Source organism: Pseudonaja textilis, chromosome 2 (genome assembly GCF_049901715.1).
Source record: "Pseudonaja textilis isolate UNSWEBS1 chromosome 2, rPseTex1.2, whole genome shotgun sequence".
Taxonomy (NCBI): domain Eukaryota; kingdom Metazoa; phylum Chordata; class Lepidosauria; order Squamata; family Elapidae; genus Pseudonaja; species Pseudonaja textilis.
In genome coordinates this window covers 119,975,141-119,998,870 of record NC_141991.1, presented here as the reverse complement: position 1 = coordinate 119,998,870, position 23,730 = coordinate 119,975,141, and the positions used below count along the sequence as shown (strand labels likewise).

The 23,730-nt window shown below is 36.5% G+C and overlaps 1 protein-coding gene across 1 annotated transcript; it reads right to left on the bottom strand.

Moving 5' to 3' along the window:
- Positions 1-160: 160 nt before the first annotated feature.
- Positions 161-23,730, bottom strand: NOL11 (nucleolar protein 11). Its single transcript, XM_026711168.2, has 18 exons — positions 23,542-23,730; positions 21,024-21,137; positions 20,244-20,300; positions 19,441-19,586; positions 19,111-19,168; positions 18,081-18,222; positions 17,086-17,283; positions 16,349-16,425; positions 12,177-12,300; positions 10,726-10,823; positions 6,643-6,708; positions 6,012-6,193; positions 5,435-5,560; positions 4,699-4,917; positions 3,206-3,284; positions 1,680-1,772; positions 511-618; positions 161-308 (listed from the first exon to the last, which is right to left on the bottom strand). The coding sequence occupies exons 1-18, from the start codon at positions 23,671-23,673 to the stop codon at positions 195-197; spliced, it is 2,133 nt and encodes a 710-aa protein (XP_026566953.1). The 5' UTR covers positions 23,674-23,730; the 3' UTR covers positions 161-194.

Genomic DNA, 23,730 nt, shown 5'->3' with positions numbered 1-23,730 from the left:
TTAAGAAAGGCCAATTTATGTTTATATCTGTAGTCTTCAGATAAGATGATTAATATGACTTAATAGGGACAAGATAAATGTTCATTAGAGTGAGAAACACATGGTAATATCTGAAATAGAATGAGTATCTGAAATAGAATGAAAGGCTCTTTACAAAAGATTCATAATAATAATTTAATGAAGATGTACGAATTTCAAATAAGCTTTATAACTTCTATGGAATATAAGCCTTTGTCTTCTGGGTGGTTTATTCTCTGTAAATGTTTCAGACTTCCTTCAATCTTGTTCAATTCTGAGTAAAAATGAACCTAAAAAGTAAAAGTAAAGATTTAGTCAAAAAGTAAACCCACATTCATGAGAACCACAGTAATAACTATGCAGAATGAGTAAAACAGCAGAGCTTTGTTTTTTCTGTAAGAGTGGGAAGATAGATCTGGTATCACTATCTTCTACAATAACCATGATCAATGTCTGCTTGTGATTATAGTATTGAAATGGAGGAAAGCTTACTTGGGCTCTAACAAACTTGTGTAGCTTTGAAAGCAACCCTCTTGCTTCTGGCAGCATAACAACAACTGTGAAGTGAGCATCTAGTAGGAGGCACAACCAGTCCATAATCTGAAAATAAAGTCAAAATACACAATCACCATGAATGAACATTTCAGTATTCAGCCATTAAAATGCAAGCCAGTCCACTACCTACAGAATTTTGTTGTGTACCTACTTGTTATTCAGCCTTTTAATTTCAGTGTTCAAATTGAACATTTTAAAGAAGGCAGCATATTTAATTATAACTTTTATTTTTGTTTGCAATCATGGTAAATTTGTGAAGAATTTACCAAATTAGGTGTTTCCATTTCAATCCTGGGCAAGTGACTTTCATTCTTGTCAGTGCAAATACATTTCTAGCACCATTTCCAATGCCCTTTCCCCCATGAAATATAGAAACATTATAGGCTTCCCAGCAATGCAATCTCACTCATAATCACAGCTATTTGATCAGTTCATTGCCACAAATTTAACTAGAAATATGTTGCTATATATTAGTTTTTAATATAGGAAGTACTGAAAACTAGTTAAAAGGGACATCACATTACAGGGCGTTCCCAGTATCATCACATTACAGGATGTTCCCACCATAAATGGCAAACTAAATAAAAACAAAGGCATTATAGGAGTAGAAGCTGTAATGCAGGGGTATCAACTAGCGACCAATGGGCCAGATGCGTTACAGGCCATGCCCACCCCAGCTCCACAAAAAAAATCACATCATGGCATGAGTTTGACACCCATGCTCTAATGCAATCACTACAGTCATCAATGTGCTCATATTGTTTACGGGATGCCACTCTTGATCTACAAGCAAGACTAGATTTTCTGTATTAATGTCTCTTCACTTTTTCACATAACAATATGTTGAAACCTAATTTATCCATCCCGTAGTAGACTCATTAGAACAAACAGGCCTAATCTGAATTTACCTGTCTTGAATTTAGTAATAGGTGGCAAGCAGAGCCAATTAATCATTTTCTTATATATATAGTCTATTATTCCAGTGAGAGCTGGAAGAATTATCTCATTATTTTTCCAGAGGCTCTAAATCTGAGTATGCTCTAAAAAGATTTCTTTGGGCATGTTTAAGAATAACTTGATAGTTTTCGTATGAAATTTTTCTATACCTGTTGTATGGTCAGATGAAATATTCCAGGGAAGTGTGTGGAGGACTCTTTACTACATTGCACATATACGTACTGAAGATACTGGAGGAATAACTAAAAAGAAAACAATAAAATCAGGTGTCGCTGAATACAGCAGAGTTCCCCAACCTTTCCAGCTTTGCAGATCAGCCCGTGGGGAGGGAGGGGGAGGAGTGAAGGAGGGGGGATAGTTCTGTAGAAGTGGCAGGCAAGCGTGTGCACAGCTCCATTTGCACATGCACACACACTTGTCTCTGCTGACGCAAATGGGGATACACACACGCTTGCCCAACACTTCTGTGACCAAGTTCCAAAGGGTTCAAGGCTCAGTAGTGGGCTACAGCCCAGAAGTTGGGGGCCCCTGCCTTACAGTAAAACTTTCTTTTGGGGAGAATACAGTGAACTCTCCTCCCAGACAAAGTGTGATACATACAAAGCAGTCCAGATGTGGGAATTAAATTTGTGTTAATTTTATGATGTTCATGTGGATTACACAAACATTTGTGCATCATTTATATCGACACAATTGAAATTTAACCACCTTTCATCTGCTAGAAGAGAATACAGATAGTTTTTGGCTTACAATAGTTTATTTAGTGACCGTTTTTTACACTTACAATCACTGCAGCGTACCCATGTTCATGTGATCAAAATCCAGACGCTTGGCAATTGACTCATATTTATGATGGTTGGTGTGTCCCAGGGTCATGTGACCACCTTTTGCAACCTTCTGACAGAGTCAATGGGAAAGCCAGATTCACATAACAATGAGGTTACTAACTTAACAACTGTGGGGATTCACTTAACAAGTATGGCAAGAAATCCCAACTTGTAAAATGGTGCAAATTCACTTAACAAATGTCTCGCAACAGAAATTTTGGGCTCAATTATGGTTGTAAGTCAAGGACTACCTGTACACGTAGTGCAGGGTTGAACTGTGAGTTCTTGGTGCTCTCCATGCTTGGTGGTTTTCTTGCAGATAATGGATCTGATGATGTTACTTAGTCTGGTGATGAAACGTGTGCAAGAAAGTCACCAAGCTTGGATCCATCTAAAATTTTCTTTATTTTCCAATTTATCTCATTTAATGTCCATCTCACTAAAGGTAATTCTAGGCAATGCACAACAACATCTCTGTAAGAGCAGTAAAGGGGAAGCTTTATTACAAATATAACTCCCTATTCAAAGTTTAAAATTTAGCATTATAGGAAGAGAGGAGTAACCGCTTAATGAAGACTCTAATGCCAAATGGAAGAGGTAGGGAGCTAGATTCTTCAAAGTGTAATGCAAAATGAACTAGGATTTCAACCGCAACCCAACAGCCCATAACAGAAAGTATATACGTGATGACTTTTATAAGTTAGCTATAAATAACATTTATAAATAGGCTTCTGTAGCTTTACATTAAACTATCAGATATAAAAGGGACAACTTCAGTGAAGTCATAATCAAGTGTAAAATTAATTTGACACCGTTACTGAAATCTGAAGGCACAAACCAATACTTACTATGACTTCCTTTGCAGAGAGGTCTTTCAAATGAGGTAAAAGAAATGTTTCACTGTAAGCTGAACAAATAATTGTATTTCTGCATAAGGTAGAGATACTGGAGTCAAGGATTTACTTCTATTCAGATTTGTGTATTATTTTATCCCATTTTTTTTAAAAAAGCAGTACTTTTAAAACTAAATTTTTTTAAAAAAATTAGCAAGTAAAGCAGCCTTTGTTCATCAAACAAAGAACTGAGTGATCCAAATTACAGAACAAGAAAAATCAAAATCTGAGGACTGCAACTTAAGGCTGCTGGTCCTAGCCACAACTTTACCAAGTCTTTCGATCTCTCAGAAAGAGAAAAAAAATGTGACCAGTATTTTACTTACATAAATTAGAAAAGGTTAACTGTGATTATGCATGTTGATATTTCTATGCATACATCATGAACACCAACATCATTTTTTCAGTGAACATTTAGCAGAACCAAATAGCAGTTATTGCTGCTTCTTGATTCAAGAGAAAAAAATTTCTTTCTGCAGGCAGTTTAATGAAGAGAGACATGGGCTGGGACTAAGGATCACAAGAAATAAACATATATTGAGCAGTGGCTCCTCAAAAAAGGAATAAAATTAAGGAATGCAAAGACTTGTTTGGTCTTTATCTTTGCAATCAGATATTGTAGCAGTGCAGCGGAGAACAGTACATGTAATCCTTTACTTTTCAGAGGAATTATAAGATTTATTTCTCGCTGTATCCATTTGATTCTAGGGCAACTTCTAGGATACTTCTGGCTCTACAGGTAATTTCCAAAACATATAATTCCTGAGGAATCACATTGCCTAAGGAGTGGCTCAAGCGAAATCGCGAATATTCTAGTGTGGTGTGCTAAAAAAAGTCGAATCTTGTGGTACTTTGTTGAAAAATAGCCACAAGACAAATGAGATTAGCAATTAAGACACTTTCAGACTTTAGTAAATAAATCTCATACGCAACTTTGTTTCAGCTCATACATATTTTGTAACAATACTGGTAAAATTTGTTAGGGATATGATAAACAATCTGAATACAATTTACTGTATATCAAAATCTACCCTCACATACTATTTAGGTGAATCAATTATTTTAACCAAAAATAATCTTCATTGATCGGTGTTTTAATATTTTATTTAGGCTTTTTAAAAAAGTCTTTTGTTTTTACACATAGCCATTCCAACAAATGTTATTTTATGCAGTGGTTTCCTAAATGTATACTTTTATGTAAATTTTGGAGCTGAGACTGAAAGAAGTAGGTAGAATCTGTTCACTGCTTTTTGGTGCGTTGCTACATTTTCTTCCAATTAATACGTACTGTATATTTTTTACATCCTTACTGTATACCACAATCAATTCAGAGACCAAAGACTACATCTGAAGGTTATCATTTTCAATTCAGATTATACTGAATAGGAGGAATAATAATGGTAGTTTCTTTTTAACCATTCACATCAAAAATAAATTTCAAAGGATACAGTAATGTTGCTTTGTGTGGTCCAACTGGACATATTTCACTTAGTTCTATTTCTTGGGATTTCTGTATTGTTTGTGTATCACAACTATCTTCCTCTATGAGTTCAAAAGTGCAGCCATTCTGTACAATTTTAGACATTCTGTTGTGTTCAACAGTATGAACATGATCTGGTACAAAATCTGAATTCATATTCATCGTTTCAAGGTGGTCATCACCAATGCTACAAAGAAACAAAATGTCCACAAAATGTTATTTAAAACTAATCTTGAAGTTGAAACCATAATATATCCAAGACAGATTGTTTGCTGTTAAATAGAAGAACATAGGGAAAAAAATGCTTTTGACAGGCAAAATTGATAGAGATGATAGTACATCAAGGATGATAAAAGCCATTATTGGTTAACTGCTTGAAGATGAATTTTTCCCAGTCAGAATCAGTTAAAAGAAAAAAGAATCCACAATCTGGATTTTATAAAAGGGAAATTATTTAGGTTCACGCAGTATTAAGTAGACCTAAATAAATAAGCTGGTAAACTGAAAAGTTCTCCAAAGAAAAAGAGATGATTTATAGTAGCTGTCATTTTTTAAGCTTGTCCACATGCAGATCTAAGACTAGTGCCATCTTTTCAGAGCTTTTTTATAAACAAACTAAACTGGGAAAGAAACAACTATTTCAAAACAAAATTTTGCAAGAACTATTAATAAATTTAAATATAAACAGAAATATGTATATTTACCTCAGAAAAATCTTCAGGCAAGTACAAATAACTTCTTCAGGGATATCAGGAAATTGCTGCAGACAGACTTGCAAGAGATGTATATCTGTTTTCTCCACTGCAATTGCCATCAGTTCTGGACACATGCTGGAAGATAAAATAGTAAAGTTCTCAATATATTCAACATTATTATGATTGGTTGCAATCAGCACATGTTTAGACTGGATTTGGCATTTCTGTCCACCCACTGAGTCCCTATTATTACTATAATTTTATCCTACCCTTGTTTATATATAAAACTCAAGATGACATACATATCTAATACTCCTGGCTTCCTATTTTCCTCACAACAATAACCCCGTGAGGTGGGTTGTGGTTGAGAGATAGCGACAGGTCCAAAGTTACCCGGTTAGAACTCATTCTCTTGGTTTTTAAACCAACACTTTAACCACAACACCAAACTAGCACTTTTTTTTCCTGTACACATTTCCATACACCTTTTAAAAGTTTCTGGTTTATAATGTAACCAATTCCCAAGAGCTATTGCTACAAAAATGTGAAGCAGGCTGTTTGTTAGAAAAGATTAGATATTTATTACCTATAAGAGAGGCCTTGTGTTTGAATCAGCTGTACCAAGCATCTGCGAGGATAGAATGAAGATTCTGCTTTACATCTATTCACAAGAGCAGATACTATATATCCAACTGATGCTTGAAAGACTGTCGGAGTACTAGACACAAACGCCAGTAGTTTTTCTTCTACAGTATTCTGAGAAGCACCCTAAAAAAGAGAATATTTTACTTATTGGTTCCAACTTAATTATTTTTTTCTTTGCTAATTAAAATTATTAACTACTGCACTAGTCATCCAATAGGCTTATTGTAAGAGTTTGGTCCATTAATTCTTCACGAGACCAAATCTGTAAAGAGAAACATTTTTAGATGTATTATAGATTAAGAAATATTTTATCTCTGGCTCTATTTTTTGCAGTTTACAGAACAACTTTTTTTTAAAGAATCACACTGACCAGATTTGTTAATTACACTTAAAAATTCTAATTAATATAACCATGATGTTTATCTCTAATTTGCTTTGCTGATACTTAAAGGAGAATTGCAAATTAATTACTCATTTAGGTACATATTTCACTACACATTTGTACATAGAGAAAATGCCACTCAAGATTGCCGTGTCACCCTTTGTTTTCAATAGGAAGTGTTCATAATTACCTTAATAATGTTAAGAAGCTGTTCCACTGTCAGGGTCCCTTCTTGAACATTCTTTCTTGATCTCAACTGCAATTTTTGACAAAGAAATAAAGATTCTCTGAAACAAGTAGTTAAGATTCCTTCAAAACTAGTAATCAAAGATTATGTCTTCAATGCGATCTCCATTCTAACAGGAACCCCTAATTCATTTTTATACCATCTGGGTAAGAGTGACATTATGAGATGAAAAGGATCATGTGACCCAGGCATATGTCAGCAGTTATTTTACCCACTACAAATATAACAAATACATTTAAAAGTTTCTCTTCTATACCACAAAAACCCACGCTCCAGAATGGATCCAAAACAAACTGTGTAATAGGAAGAAATAGGAGTGCCATTGCTGGCCCTCATAAATTATGTTGAAATTGCTAATAGAGGCATCCAAAGCACACCCTATTCTATTTCATCAAACCAAAATTAGGCTGAGAGATGCAGGGCAAGTCATGCACGAGTTGAGGAAGTGAGGAGCTGGGGTGTGATGTAAATGAGGAAGGCCAGGGAGAGAGAGTGTGATGCATGAAAAAGCAGAGAGGCCTGAAAAGGATGTGTGTTTGCGTGTGTGAATGAAGGGGGAAGGAGGGTGCTCTATAAGTGAGCTAAGGGGGAAAGGAGGGCGTTATGTGTGCAAAGACAGGCTTGGGAGGGGGAGATTTACCTGAGTGACTTACAGCCTTACCTGCAGGCTTCCCCAATGACTTGTCTAGGGGAAAACTGGCAGGAAAGATTGCAAATGGCAATATTATGATAACAGGACATTGCAGCCATTCTTAAATGAGAGCTGGATAATAGTTATATACCTGTGGGGGTCCTGCAACAGTGTGAACTTTGAGGGCCAATTTTAAGTCCTTGTTAAGCACTGTCATAACTCCGAACAGTCGCTGACAAATAGTCATAACTTGAGGACTACCTGTATGAGTTTTAGTGCTGCCTTAGGAATAAAACTACCTGAATGACTTAGGGACAGTCACTCTCTCTCAGCCCTAGGGGATGGCCATAGCAAACCACTTCCAAAAATCATGCTAAGAAAACAATGTACATGTCAAGGTACTACCAAGACTATAAAATGAGTCAAAAATCACAAAAAAACCCAAAAACATCTCTCCCCTCCCCCCCCTCCCAACTTCCTGGTTAGGATTAGACCAGTAAATGTTGCTTACTGATTTGTTTGGAGGAGGTGAGTTAAAATCTGAAGAAATCTTTAACATGTGATTATGTGTTATACTATAATTAATTAATCAATCAATCAACATCTGCCTATCCCAGGTCCTTGGGGAAGGATTTGATAGGTGGATAAAAATACCAAATCCAATATGAAAATCTGGCTGACTGCAATGAACCAAATATTATAAATATTATAGAAACAGGATGAAAGCAGTAATTAGCGCCTTGGTACTGAAGAACATCATTGGCACTGGCAAATTCACCATCCATCAATTGCCACAGGCAGCTTTACTCGGAACAGCTTACATCCTGCAGTGATGTATCTGTAACATCATCAAACATCCACACTTGCTTATCCCAGATCCTTTGGAAGGACTCAATAGGCAGACCCCAAAATGCCAAATCTAGCCTGACCATCTGGCTGACTGTGTGACAAACCATATTAAAATGATAAGATCATGAATCTTATGAGAATATCTCAATTCAAGTTAATATATTTTATGTTTTGAAAAAAGAAATGGTGTTCTGAGAATCAAGGCTAGAAAGCCTGGGTTAGCAGCCACATTAGAGACTAGGTGTAGATCTGATGGCAACAGCTTGAGAGATGCATTCAGAGAAAACAGGTTTTCCACTTGTTCAAAGATGATCCAGCTATTTATTTCTACTGATGGGGAGCCACCTAGTGACCCCATCTAGAACTGCCACGTGGTGTTCGGTTCCAAAATGACACCTTTTACTGGCATTCAAGAAGGGGAAAAGAAACTTCCATCAAAGTCTATGGAAGGCTTTTCCTAAAAATGTGCTTGGGATACTTCTAAAGTTGGGTGACTTTAATGCCCCTTTAAACACAAACATGCTGGCTGCATGAATTTTTCTCTGCAGCTTCTGAAATAATTCTCCACCCCACTGTCAGAATCATATGATGAATGAAGGTGGTTGAAAAAAGGTAAGAAAAGGCTTAAGAAATACAGTAGAACCTCTGATCACGAATGCTTCTGACCATGACCAATTCTGGACCTTGGCTGATTTCCTCTTTCGCGCCATTTTTTTCATAAGTGCCAAATTACCTCACATGTGTATGATACACATTCAATCCAATGAGGAAATTAAGTTCGGGTCATGACCAAATCGGGTTGCGACCAAAGTTATGGAACGAATTATGGTCAAGACCAGATGTTCTCCTGTACTTAGATGAGGCAAAGCCTATCACACAACAATAATAATAAAATGGTGCATTGGAATATCTGCAAGAAATATAATTTGCTTGCAAGCAAAAATTGAGACCACAAAATAGAGAAAGTAATAGAAAATGAAGAAGCTAAAGTGCTCTGAGACTTTAGATTTCAAACAGACTGGCACCTGCTGCATAGCACCTCAGATTTAAAACTGTCAGTAAGACAGACAAAAAAGTCTAGATAGAAGAAGTGACAGCAGATCAAAAGAGAAAAAACTGGAAAGAATCACAAAATACAAAGACTTGCAAACAGAAGTAGAACGACTATGCAAGAGAAAATGAAAATAATACTTATAGTGTGTTTGCCTTGGGTGCAATCCCAAGCATCTGGAGCACCATTTACACAAGATCAGCTATGATAAAATCACCATCAGTCAATTGCAAAAGGTAGTTTACTTGGAACAGCTTATATAAATGCAATAAAACTTTTAACATCAACCCAACATCTGCCCATCCCAGATCCTTGGGGTGGATTCAATAGGATGAATAATAATACCAGCTCCAATCTAAACAGCTGATTATGCAACCAACCATAATAATGTCACATGTTCCTTAGTTTACCTGGTAGTTGTCATATGCCTCTCTCCTACAACAATACAAGCACACACATAATGCAACTCATGCCCTAGGTTGGAAATAAATAGCCTCAGAAACAATGCTATGAGATCAATGCTATGAGATATAATTCACTAGTTAACTGCATTCCATTTTCTACTGTATACATTTTTAAAATGTTGAAATACATGTTAATATAAAGGCAAATGATATATACCTGCACAAATTTTGAACCTTTTAAATGTTAGTATACTCAACATATGTAAGATAAGATCAAGAGTACACTGCTGGAGAAAGAAGTTACATTTAGGTAAGAGAAAGAGAGTGATCTGCTCTCATCAGTTTTGTATCTCAGAATATCACAGGGGAGAAAAAGCTAATTCTCTATAATCGCCACCCCAAGCAAGGCATGCCTGAATGCTCATCTTCTTGATATTGATAAAAAAACACAGATGGGAATATGCTAGTTCGCATTAATTCCATTAACATTTATATTTATCCATCCACAAGGTAACTGGTCTTTGGGGAAAACACAATCACACCATCCACCACTGTTCACACAAATCTGGACAATTAACAAAAACAGTTGAGAATTTTTAGGGTTAAGCGGGTGGCTATTAATTGTGGATCCCACTATGCAGTATCAACTACAATCCAGGATCAGTAAAATAGTATTAAGGTAGTAGTATAAAATATTTTGGCCTGAAAATATAGAGTTAATGAGTATGTACATTATACCAAGGATTGGAAGTTAATTGTCAGGCTTAGCCTGCATGGAAATCAATTAAGATTTGATTGGTCATAATTTTTCACATCAAGTTTAGGGAGCACAGATGATTAATTCATCAAGTCATTGGAAGAAAAACCTTTCAGAAACCAAAATAGTTTTGAAGAAAAGCAATTTCATATTCCCATATTACTTTAGTATTTATTCAACCATTCAATTTAGGGGCCACACAACTTAATGAGACTCTTATTCAGCACAATCAGAAGATTAACATAATAATCTATACCATGCTGAGTAGGTATTATATAAGAAATTGTATTACACACAAAGGAAAGGAAAAATAATCACATCAAAATAAACATACCAGCCTCTTTGATTCATCTTTAGCAGGTTTATCAGGTTCGGCACAGATCATGCCATCTTCCTGAAGCCTACTCCAATCAACAGGCATAGATTTCATTTCTGGAAAAGTATAATTTTATTTTAAAGGATGCAAAATATTTATTGTTATTCTCCCCCCCACCCCACCAATTTCCTGGCAATTTGTTCATCTTCTGACTCAAAAATGTACAAGAAGGTGTACATTTTGATCATGCTTCAAAAAGTTTTTATTTAGGATCCTGTAAAGACAAAATTTCTGTCATCCAGTTCTAAAGAGTCATCCAGTTCTAAAGAGCCCGCATTTTGTCATTCAGATAATATCCAATTACTGTAGATATTCTTTCACCTTACAGATTGAGCTAGAGAAGATTACCTGATAATTTAATTGGATTCTTTCCCCTAATTTCTTAGTAGAAATAATACTGCAGTGTTAAAAAAGAAATATAAGCAGCAAGAAATAGACCTTGGTCCCAATCCTAAAAACTACACATGCAATTTTCTTCAAGCTTCTGTGTGTCCTTTAAAAAAAGATGCGTGTGCTTTTAAAAAGGTGTTGCACTCCCCCACATATTTGGGAATACATCTTCTGAAACATTTTAAATCATGCCCAGTCCTATTATTTTTTTATGTCAGCTTCCCACAGCTTCAAAGCATGAACCTCCCACAGCTTCAAAGCATGAACTTCCTCATATTCATAATTTGCCTGTTCTCTTCTTCCACAATGCAAATTTCTCCTCCCTTTTAAGTTGTAAGCTGGTCAGTAGCTCCCTTTCCTTATCATTTAAAGAACCATAAACACAGATAAACTTCAATAATTAAGAAACTGTTTTATTGGGGCTTTTAAAAATCAATTCAGAACTTTCAATTAATTGATTAATAAATATTACAGTTGGTTAGACTTAAGAAATAAACAGGAAGAGAATTGTCCCCAGCTTTATTAATTGCATTCTTAGAACTTGGAGGAAGACATTACAGCTTTTGTACTAAAAAGCCTGAGAACTATGCCTTTTTTTCTCTTTATGGCCCTGTAATCCCTTTTATCAGGGTGGAGTCAGGGAGACTAAATGGAGCTGAGGGTTTACTGGCCAGATGCCCTTCCTGATGCCTATGCAGCATTCACAACAGATATTTTTTCATTGTACCCTGATAAATAAACATTTGTTGGTGCTTAGGACTGAACTCTCAACCTTCGAGTGGGAGGTGAGTGTCTTCATCTCTAAGCCACCGCACCGCTCAACTATGCCTTCTATTAATAAACGAAGCATAATATAAATTTTTTGGGTTTTAACTGTTAACATATAATTTTCCAAAAGCACTTTAATATACAGTATTATATATAGAATAATGCTGACGCTGCAAACTACTCAGAGGTGCTGTATATATAAGTGCTACTGCTATAGCTATAATTGAAAAACATTGCAGTTAAGTTCCTACCAGAAATATATGTATCCTTGCTTTTTCCAACTGCAGCAGCCAAAGAGGATGTTTCACATTTGTATAGGATTACTTCTAATTCTCTGCCGTGTATTATGAATAGCTTATCATTGTAAGACCAACACTGAAATAAATGAATATACATATTTTTATATATTAGGATAGAATACATTAGGCAGTTAGGCATTAGGTAGTTAGTGAACATATACACTTTCAACTTTTGCTTTTTTTATTATCATTCAGATGGTGCCTTTGGGTTGGAAAAGGTAATTAATGATAATTTCAGAAGAAATTAAACAACAAAATGCCACCTTCTTTATATTTTATGCACTGGAAAAGGAACCCATCTAGTCCTGGTGTTTTGCCACTTGCCATTTTTAAAATTGTTTAATCTCTACTGTGGATAGAGGAGCAAATAAAAATGTTTTTTGTATATCTTCTAAATGCATTAATTTTATTTAAAAAGGGTTCTATTCAGAAAGGATTTACATTGGAGCTATGTTTGTCCTTTAGTGTATGGCATTATACATGGATGGAGCTATGTTAGCCAGGAGAGAGGGAACACTATCCGCAACTCAATCTCTTCATTATTACCTGGACTCTTATTACTGTAGAAGTATCTTACTCTATTGAAACTGGGATTCCTCTAAGGCAGGGCTGTCAAACTCCAAGCCCGTGGGCTAGATCCGTCACAGACTGGCCACACCCATGTCCAGTTTAGCAAAGGGGGGTGGAAAGTCCCAATATGTCACGTGACACCACCGTGAGGATGTAAGTTTGACACCCCTGCTCTGAGGCTTCAATTATTACCTGTCTTAATGACAAGATTTTGGATATATGGTATCAGTAAAAGGCTTAGGAGGGAGATGCGCACTATCAAAGGTGCATGTTTTATTTCAGAAGTATAGGGGTTTTGGTTTTTTTGACATATTACTCATTCACAATTTTAAAGTTTTTTTAAAGAAGAAAATAATGGCTTTGTTCTCTATATATTTTGTAGCTGTATCCATTGCCTTGCTGAATGTTCAAATTATGAAGGTAATATGTCCCAAATGACTTGCCTTCAAAATAATGTAATTTGAAAATTGAACTATCTTATTTTCCTTGTTTCTGTGGCTTAGATATGCTCCTTCTATTAATTTTTAATTTTTTAGTATTGAATAAAAATGTTTTCCTTTTGGAGGCCAGATTTTATTCTTCCAGCAATTTGTAGATATGTCAGCCATGGTACATTCCAGCCTTTGCTAAGTAATCTGGGCGGACCATTTTGGGATATGCAATTACACTTTTCTTACTGTAATTATCTCCATCATGAAAACCATTTAGGTGAAAAAATGATTGTGATATTTTTGGACTTACTATTTTCCTCATAGAGTTGCATACTTTTATCAAGCTTTGTCTTATAATGTGTCCTTTTAGTTTTTTAGTTTTTGTGTGTGTTGGGAAACTGCCAGCAAGACTGGATGGAGGAGTCAAGAAAGGACCCAGCTTGGAATCTTTGCACAGTTGCAATTGGCATAAGTTTGATTTCCCATAAGATCCATGGAGCCTTATCTGGACTTTCTCAGGGGATATTCTTGTAACTTAGATAGAGAACAATAAAATTGTTTATTATAGTTTTTTATGGGTGGCTCTGGTTGCTTGTACCTGACATTAGTGTCCCTGTACCAGAAACATCTACAGAACCCATTAGTTAGGCCAGCTGTTATGGGATTTTATTCCACAAAACCTTTTGGCTAGTATTATGTAGTAGCTGTTCTTATCACTTTTCAAAATATCTGTGGATACTAATAAAGTAGGCTTCATTATAACTTATTCACAAATCCTTAATTTTGGAATGTAATACATTTACCATCTTTGTAGATTGCTGATAAATTCTTCTTACTTGATTTAAAAACATTCATCTTTTATTGCCTTCATGGTGCCCCATTTTATGGTTAACAATCATACAGCTGCCATTTTTTGAAAAAAAAAAAAAAATTTCCCTATATTCTGGGGCAAAGCATTTTATTTGCAATTATATAGCAAATTAGAATAAATTGGATTTTGGCATTCAAATTGAAGCCCAAAATTACTGGAGCAAATAAGTAAAATAGGCTTTTTGTTAATTGATGCATAATAATCCAAATATCAATAAACTGTACAGATAGTCCTCATGTTGTGGACTGTTTGTTTAATGATGATTCAAAGTTAGAATGGTCTTGGGAAAAAAATGATTTACATTGTCCTTAAAGTTACTACAGGTAGTCCTTGACTTTTGACCACAATTGAGCCCAAAATTTATGTGGCTAAGCGAGAGAATTGTTAAGTGAGTTTTGCCCTATTTTACAGCTTTTCTCACATTTGTTAAGTGAATAACTACAATTCTTGAATTAGTAACATGGTTGTTAAGTGTATCTGATTTCCCCATTGACTTTGCTTGTCAGATGTATGATTCCTGTAAAAAGACCATTTTCGCCCTTGGGGGGGGGGGGGGGGGGGGGGGGGGGGGGGGGGGGGGGGGGTGCTGAGGGGGGGGGGGTGTGGGGGGGGGGGGGGGGGGGGGGGGGGGGGGGGGGGGGGGGGGTGGGGGGGGGGGGGGGGGGGGGGGGGGGGGGGGTGGGGGGGGGGGGGCCGATTTGGGTTTTTTTTTGGTGGTGCTGAAAGGATCTGATTGAGAGATCCCTTATTCATCTTAACCCCCAACACACATAGTTCGTATATGAATTAATAGTTTAATAGATCTAATTTAAGAGCATTATGCTGAACATCAGTTCCTTGCTTTTCAGATCACACTGTCCTTATATTAATTTTAATTTATTTTTAAATTAAAAATAAATTAATTTATTTTTAATTTATTTTTTAGAGTTTTCCTCCACCACCCATGTCTTTCTTAAATGCCAGAGTGTCTCAGTCATCCTTGACTCATCCAAATAAGGCTTAATTCTTTTATCTGTTCAGGGAGTTACCTTTCATAGACATCCCTTTATTGCACATTTTGCCAATTAGTTGGATATTAATCAAAGAAAACGAGCAAAAATAATCTGAAAAGCTGAGTTGGGAGAAGAGCAATTGGCTCAGCACTCCACCTTTTCTGATGCTGAGATCTAACCCGTCAAATTGTACTTTATAAAATAATGAAATTCACTGCTTTATTCATTACAGAATGCTATATTCACAGGGAATATACCACCTTTATTAAGCTGTATTTGATTTTGAATGGAATGCTGATGGTAGCACTCCCTAAAAAAAGATGAAGCCAGAGCAAAGTGAAAGCTGATTTAATTTCAATTGTTACTGAATTAAATATATTTAATGTGCCAATTCCCCATGTATTAAACTATTACTCTCATCAATCAAATTAAAAATTGTATTTTGCTAAAACATTTGAAAGGTCACAGCTATGATTTTGCGACCCACATGGGACACTGAAGTTTCTGACAGTAGTACCCTTGCCAAAACTAATGTATAATGCATTTTCCCCTCTCTTCTGGGTGACTGGATGACTTTGGAAGCATTTGTTGTGGGTTAACACACCTTGAGTTTTATATACAAAACATCTGATTTAGTGCAATTTTTTTCCAAAGTAAGGCAAATTTAAACACGTTTTATAAACTACTGTATTCAAAGTCAAAACTTAATAACAATTCTAAATCCAAATGATAAAGAAAATAGAATGCAGAAATAAGTGCTTCCATATATATGGATGTAAACTGTTTCAATTCCTCCCCGTGAGACACTGCTACAGAATATTGTTTTCCCTCGTGTCATCACTCTGAACACCTAATTCCCACAGTATTGTCTTATGTATATTTACCCATGCAATATGCAATGTTTGTACTATTATCCTTCTCATCTTTACTATTACCTTCTCTTATTCCTACTACCTTCTTCTTATTACTTATTACTGTTGTTTTGCATATACACTGAGAGCTTCTGGAGACAAATTCTTTCTATGCTTAACCATAGGTAGCCAAATGAAGTATGCTATGCTGTTCTAGTCTCTATTAGCAAGATAAGAAAAGGGAGCACCTAGGCTTAAGATTCACTTATGCTAATGGATTAATATATTCGACAAAAGGGAAAAAATTTAAAACACTGACTGAAACCATTTCTTCTTAGATAAGTATGGGTTTCTATTATGACAGAATTGCTACAGATACGTTAAAATCAAGTAACTGGTCTCTGCTTACTTGTCCTGTTGTTCCTTGTGGCAAATCTTTTGATGCTTCCAGAGTTTGAAACTTAATATTCCATATTGAAAAGCAGTCTACCAAGAGGAAAGACAAAATTTATCTGTGTGTGATTTACATATGCACAGTTCTCATTTATAAAATGTCACTTGGACACTAATTAAAAGTATTTTGGCAATATTCTATGCCCCCAAAGTAATTAACACATCAGATCATTCTTGTTGAATGCTATTAATAATCAAGTATCTCATAGGCGAGCAATCAATTTCCCAAGAGGCCACATGAGAAACTGAGACTGGTGTGGATGACTGATGCCCTGCCCCCCATCACAGATACTGCACCACAATCCCTGCTGCTGCTGACACTATGCCACCCCCCACTGGTGTGGGCCAGATGTGGCCTGTAAAATGCCCAGGTCTACACTAGTGTCTCGGAAAGAAAATATATCAAGATAATATTTTCTGGGAACAGTCTCATTAAACATGAGTTATCAGATCAAAATAATTAGTCTCTTTTTCTTTCACATTATAGAATCTTTCCTGATTTCCCTCATTGTTGACATGATTAGCAAGTTCCAATCAGGTTCCATTATTTTTTAATTCACATTTTGTGTTGCAAACAATGTAACTTGAGGTCCTGATTGTTAATGCTTTTCCAAATGTTTCTTGGATGTTTTCCTTTTGTTTTGATCCAATTGTTAAGCTAAGTTATTTTAGTCCAATTGTTCAGTGGTTTACCTTTGACATTTCTTTCTGAGGAATCCAGGCATCCTGTTACTGCAATATGGTCTTTATCAAGAATCACAATTGAAGTTCCTTTAAGAATATTTCCACCCACATTGAGTCTGAGTAGAATTGATTTTGGTAAAATCTGTGTTTCTGCTGTTTTACTCTCTTGTAATGGCACCAGAATCTTATACACACAGCCACTGGAATCTGTTTACAAAATCAAATCGTATCTTGATTTTCAAAAATATGAAAACTAGAACTGACAGTTAATAGAGATCTATGAACTTCTCCAACTGGTATAGCCATCACTTTCTTCCCTCTGCTATGAGTAATCTACAATATGTAGTACATGTATACATACATACACAAGCCTAAACTAATTATAATCAAAGAGTTAAAAATCTAAGTATGTCACTTGCCAGATTACTTCCAAGAGCTGAAGAAAATTTATTTCCCTGCCATGCGTTTCATGGTAAAATGACTAGCAACAATCAACCCTACAGTAATATAGCTGGCCAAACATTTACATAAACTCCACCCAGAGCTTCCAAAGCAGCCTTAAGTATAAATATTTACAGCAAGTAAAAAGTAAAATACCATTCTCTGTAATATTGATCCATGTCATGCATTATGAGGTACTTTTAGTTCATTGTTGCTTGGCACATGGGAATTTGCTTGTGTCATTTGTAAGCTACAGTTTATGTTTAATATTGTGTGTGAAACAGGCCATTATGACTTCTCCAAACCCCAAGATGACTAAAACAATGTTTAGCATCATGTGTAAATCTAATCATAGTGTCCAGAACTAAATGCATTTTATATGCTTATATAACTATAATAGAAAATAAGACTATTTGTAACTACTGACTAATGAAGCAGAAAGCATACTATTTACAAAGCACACACTCAGGGTTTTTTTGGATATCTAAAACATTGTCTATGATATGTTAAACTGGGGCTCTGCTTTAAAATTAAACAGAATTAGAAAACACAGTTATACTTACATAAGCAAAAGAGTGTGATAACTTTGTTTTTCAAATATGCTGCAAAACTCAGTGGAGTAGATGTCCCAACTCCTTGTTCAAATTTAAACTTCTGAAGGGTGTATGGATTGCAATGCTGCACATATATGAAGTAATTCCCATCCTGAAAACAAAGGCTTTTTAAAATATCAGTATCTATCTCATGAAAATATCACAAAAGCAAGATAATAGTTAACCCTAGGTAACTGAAGCCCCAATTAAGCAGAAATGATAATTCAATACGAAATATATGCCAATATAGTCATTGTGAAAAAAGCAGTGTCTAAGGAAGCCAGACTAAACAAAGTATAGGGAGTCCTTGACTAATGACAATAATTGGGACTGGAACTTCCACTGCTAAGCAAAGTAGTTGTTAAATAAGTCATGCTGATCCTATTACCTTTTTTGCTACAGTTAAAGGAATCACCATGCTAGTGAAACAACTGTGTAAACTGTTAAGTAAATCTGGCTTCCCCCACATCGAATTTGCTTGTCAGAAGTCAGTTGGGGAGGTCACAAATAAGGCCAGAGGCCAGTAGATCAGATTCGTAAGAGGTATTGAATTTTTTAAAAAATAAACAAACTCTTGATATTTATAGATCATCTGAACATTTGATCAAATCTTTAGTCCTCATAAAATTGCCAAGAGTCATCTGACTGCAGCAGGATATAAATGCAATAAAAATAAAGAAATAAAACAAAGTTTTCAAATATGTCTTTGGTGTTTAAAAAGCTAATTAATATTATTCAGCCTTCAGAAAGTCAGTATTTGTTGATACTGAGAAATAGAGCTGAACATTTTTATACCATTGTCCAAGGACTGGGAACTGTCACAACACTTACTGCACTGATATAAATGAAAGATACAACAATAAAACAATACAAAGATGCATCAACAATACATCAAGTACAGAACATACAGCTAATATCTTACTAGAAGCAGCAGCCTTGCCACATTCATAAAGTATTTATCATTTTATTACTTTACAACTATTTAAGATTTAACACTCACCTGCTCGGTAATAAATAAAAGAACATTTTTTTCCACTCCGATTAATGCACTGCTCCACCTAAAAATAAAATAATGGTTATTGCTACAGGGAAAAATGCAATCAAACAAAATATTGAACATTACTGCAGCTACCTAGCATAGTGTTATGGATTGGGGTCAAGATAAGGTAATATCACGGGGATGTAGCAGAAAGAAGAGGTAATCTTCTGTGATTAGGTTCAAGCGATGACAGAATCTCAATCCCTTCATTTGAGGGATTCAAAATGATGAAATATCAGGATCATTACTTAAAATTTGAATTTTAAAGCTACTACAGGGAGCGGCACTCACCTAATAACTTCATCGGAAATAACATTTTCAACTTCTTGTTTTGGATCTGCTAGCAAAGCATCCAAATTTTTAACAGCTCCACCCTTGAACAGGACTAAGGGCTCAGTGTGTGGTAATGAATGTATCCGATACACATCTGATGACAGCTGCAAGAATGAGACATATTCTCACATGTAACAAATGAAACATTTGTCAAACTAAATATTTATTCTAAATGATAATTTCTGTTCATCCAGCTTCAATAATCTTATGCTCCTAGTGAGCAGGGGAATAAGTTTCATTCCAATTCTCTAGATAAGTAAACCTGCACAAGATTCATGTCACTTGCTCTTCATTCACTTTTCCAAAATGGAAACATTTTCTTGTTTCAGCAAAACAAATCTGATTATGATTTGAAAGAAAGAATCTTCACTGGCAAAAGGATTCTATTCAATTGAGCTGATCCACTTCTTTATTTCTGGAGATAATCTGGTCTTTTGGTCCCTGTTTTGATGAGGGACATTAAACTGTGATGTGTAAAAGAGTAGAGTACAATCTTATGGTCACAGACCAGCATAGAAAGGGAGAGGAGAAAGAAAAAAAACGACATTTTTACTGATTCCTAATAACTTTGCAATTCTCTACACAATTCTGCATAATCTTCTGAGCAGCCTTTCTCCACAGCAGGTTTTGAACTGAAGGCAAACTATAACTAAATAATAATTGCAAGCAAAAACCCACAACTTTCTTCAGTAAAATCTTTTGTTGTATTCAGGTTTCAGCTGCACGAGATAATTACTTTAAAATATATTATCAGTACTTACTGTGGCTTTAAAAACTTTATCCAAGTCAGTATCATCTTCTTTCCAGATCTGTAAAACCTTTAAAAAAATATAGAATTACCATTTTAGAAAGATCACAATAAAGTATTTGTTAACTATCCCTCTTGAAGCTTGGGGAAAAAAATCAAATAACAGGCCCGTTTCGGCACTTGCGGTATTTCCGGAAGGCCTGTTTTTCGGCCTCCCAAGGCTGCAGAGGCTTCCCTTGAGCCTCTGGGAGGGTGAAAACAGCCTCAAACGGGCCGAAAATCAGCTGGGAGGCATGCACATGCGTAGTGCAAGTAAGTTTGGCTGGGACTCACATGCCTGCACAAATGGCTCTGCCTGCCACATGTGGCATACGTGCCATAGGTTCGCCATCACAGACCTATATATTCTGGAGTGGCATCGAATACATGCATCAGATAGGTGCATGAAAGACAGGCAAAGAGATAAGAATGCAGTTTTGCTTTTCCTTCTTGTACTGTACTGGGCAAGAGAACTCATTCCCATGAACAGTTTCTTTCTTTCTTAGGATTTCAACTTCACTTTACTATGGAATAAAAGATCAACTTAACGAAAACATAAAGCATTTAACATTCCCACAGCAAGCAATGTCACCACGTATTTATTTACATAGGCATTTTTCTTTCCCTTTTCTCCTTCCCTAGAAAGGGAAAGTACTAGAAAATGGAAACAAACTTTCATTTACTTCTGATAAGCTTCAATAAAACATTGAAAAAATTGGTACACACCCATAATCATATGTATTAGAAATCATACCTTGTCATCATGAACAAGAATGAATTCTTCTGTTTCAGAGTTCCATACTGCTGGACATGAAATTGTTTGCCCTTGTTTGACTGACCAACAACCCAGAGGTTTTTGATCAGATACCTTGGAAAAAAAGAAAGTTCCAAATATAATGGGCTGCTCAGTAATTCATCAGTAATTAAGGAAATCAGAATAAAATATCACATGCTTCTGAGTTCAAGTACATGATTTGCAGCCACTAGGAAAAAAATTAATATCCTTTTAAGCATTCTCTGAAAGATTTAATAAACATGAAATATGGATTGTTTTTTAAATCATAAAAATCATAAGATATATTTTACATAATATCTGGAGGACCCAACTGTGTTCAAAATGGGTATTTCAAAATTATTCCACAATTCAGATACTTAACTAATGATAACTTAATACAGTTTAATTGTTTTCCATTTAAGAGCTGTATCTCTTAAGAATATAAATTTGCAGGTATATAGGCGACTTCTAGTATCCAGGCTAAGCTGTTTGGTTAGTACAGGGCCTTCAAACTTGACAGCTTGAAGACTTGTAGACTTCAACTCCCAGAATTCCTCTTTCAGTCATGTTAGCTCGGGAATTCTGGGAATTGAAGTTCACAAGTCTTAAACTTGCCAAGTTTAAAGATCCTTGGGTTAGTACAGGTCCAGTTGCATACGTTGACAACTTTAGCTTGCATGAATGTAGGTAAAGTAAGTCCCCAAATGTGAACCTCAGTAAATCCCATTATCTAAAATTATTTGAATTAAATTTGAGCTTGTGATTTTCTTTACATTAGTCTTTGCCTGTGTATTTTGTTTTATGCATTTCAATACATTTTTCTGACAAGGGACACTATTCTTAAAAAGAATAGATCCATTGTATGAATCTCTGGTCTAATTGAAGAAAACAATGTTTCAACTAAAGATTAAAGGCCATACAGGTACTCAATTTACAACCACAATTGAACCCCAAATTTCCACTTCTAAGCAAGACAATTGAGTTTTGCCCCATTTTGTTAAGTTGTTAAGTTAGTAACCCAGTTGTTAAGTGAATCTGGCTTCCCTGCTGACTTTGCTTGTCAGAAGGTCACAAATGGTGATGAATTTGGGACACTGCAACTGTCATAAATACATGCCAGGTGCCAAGTGTCCAAATTTTGATCATTTGAAGCTGCAAAGCCTAATACTAATAAAAAACAATGCTAAAATGTCCTTTAAAACTTTTTAAAAATTAGAATACATGGTATGCATGTGTGTGCCTGTATGCAGGATACAGGTAGTCCTCAACTTATGACAATTGAGCCCGCAATTTATGTTACTAAGGGAGAAATGTGAGTTTTGCCCCATTTTACAACTTTTGCCCCATTTGTTAAATGAATCACTTGCAACTGTTAAATCAGTAACACAGTTGTGAAGTGAATCTGGCTTGCCCATTGACTTTGCTTGTCAGAAGGTCACAGAAGGGGATCACGTGATTCCAGGACACCACAACCATCATAAATATGAACCAGTTGTGAAGCATCTGAATGTAAATCACATGACTATGGGGATACTGCAACAGTCATAAGTCACTTTCGTCAGTGCTGTGGTAACTTTGAATGGTCACTAAATAAACTGTTGCAGGTCGAGGACTACCTATAGTGGGAATGGGCCAACTCACCACAGCCAATTCACCATGGCCAACTCGCCGTGGTCAAATCACCATGGTCAATTCATCACAGCCAAGTCGCTGTAGGACAACTTAAAAATTCTGTTTAATGATTTAAAATAAATTATTGTAATGTTTGTCATTCACATTTCATTCTGTCTCTCCTTTTGCATCCTTTCTTTAATTATTCTATTCCACCATTTCTTTGATATTAGTGTAACTCTTGTCCTGCACCGAGTTGTCCTGAGGCGAGATGGCTGTGGCCAGTTGTCTTGCAGTGAGTTGGCCATGGCGAGTTGGCTGTGGTGAATTGTCATAGACCTCAACTGGCGCCTTCCACAAGGCCAGGACTTCGGTGCCCAGAATCTCCAGTCCAACAGAAGCGGCTTCAAGTTGTCATTTCATTCCAGGTGAAGGAGGCACTCCGATAAATCTTCAAAGCGGAGAGAAATGTCCTTTACGCGTCGAGGTGATAAGTACAGATTGCAAAGGGTCACAATAGATTCGATTTCGGGTACTCCACGATGACCGGGCACCAAACCCTTACCGCCCCTGTAGGGTCACGCATCATTGGGACTCTGCTTTCCAAGCACGAGACTGCGCTCCAAAGAGCCCGGGCTCCCGTTAGCCGTGTTGAAAGGGGCGCACACGCCGCATTCGGGCTGCAAAGAGACACCGTAAAAATCCTGTCTCTGCTGCTGCTGCTGCTGCTGACGCCGCCGATGCAGCCTGCGGAATCGGCCGGATTTTCGCGACCCGCTCGCACCTTTCAGCAGCCCTTGTGCGACCCAGTCCCTACCTTGCCGCAGAGCCCCAGGGCCCGCGGATATCGGCCCTCTCGCCAAGCCCCGCTGGATCTTGCCTTTACCTTATACAGCGTCACCGTCCGACCTCGATCCGTGACCAGCACCCGGTCCTCGTCCGGCTCCAGCCCCAGCGGCGCCTGAGGGGGAATCCCGGGCAAGCTGCACAACGTGAACCACTCTCGGAAAGCCGCCATCTTGCGAAGCGCGCGAGACGCTGCAAGTCAAGCCTCGCGAGAGGGAAGACCGCAATG

Coding starts and splice junctions, on each gene's coding strand:
- NOL11 (XM_026711168.2), bottom strand. CDS start 23,673: ATGGCGGCTTTCCGAGAGTGGTTCACGTTGTGCAGCTTGCCCGGGATT. Junction 19,169..19,440: donor ATTTCCGATGAAGTTATTAG/GTGAGTGCCGCT, acceptor TTTTATTTTTAG/GTGGAGCAGTGCATTAATCG. Junction 4,918..5,434: donor TGCCTGAAGATTTTTCTGAG/GTAAATATACAT, acceptor GTTTCTTTGTAG/CATTGGTGATGACCACCTTG.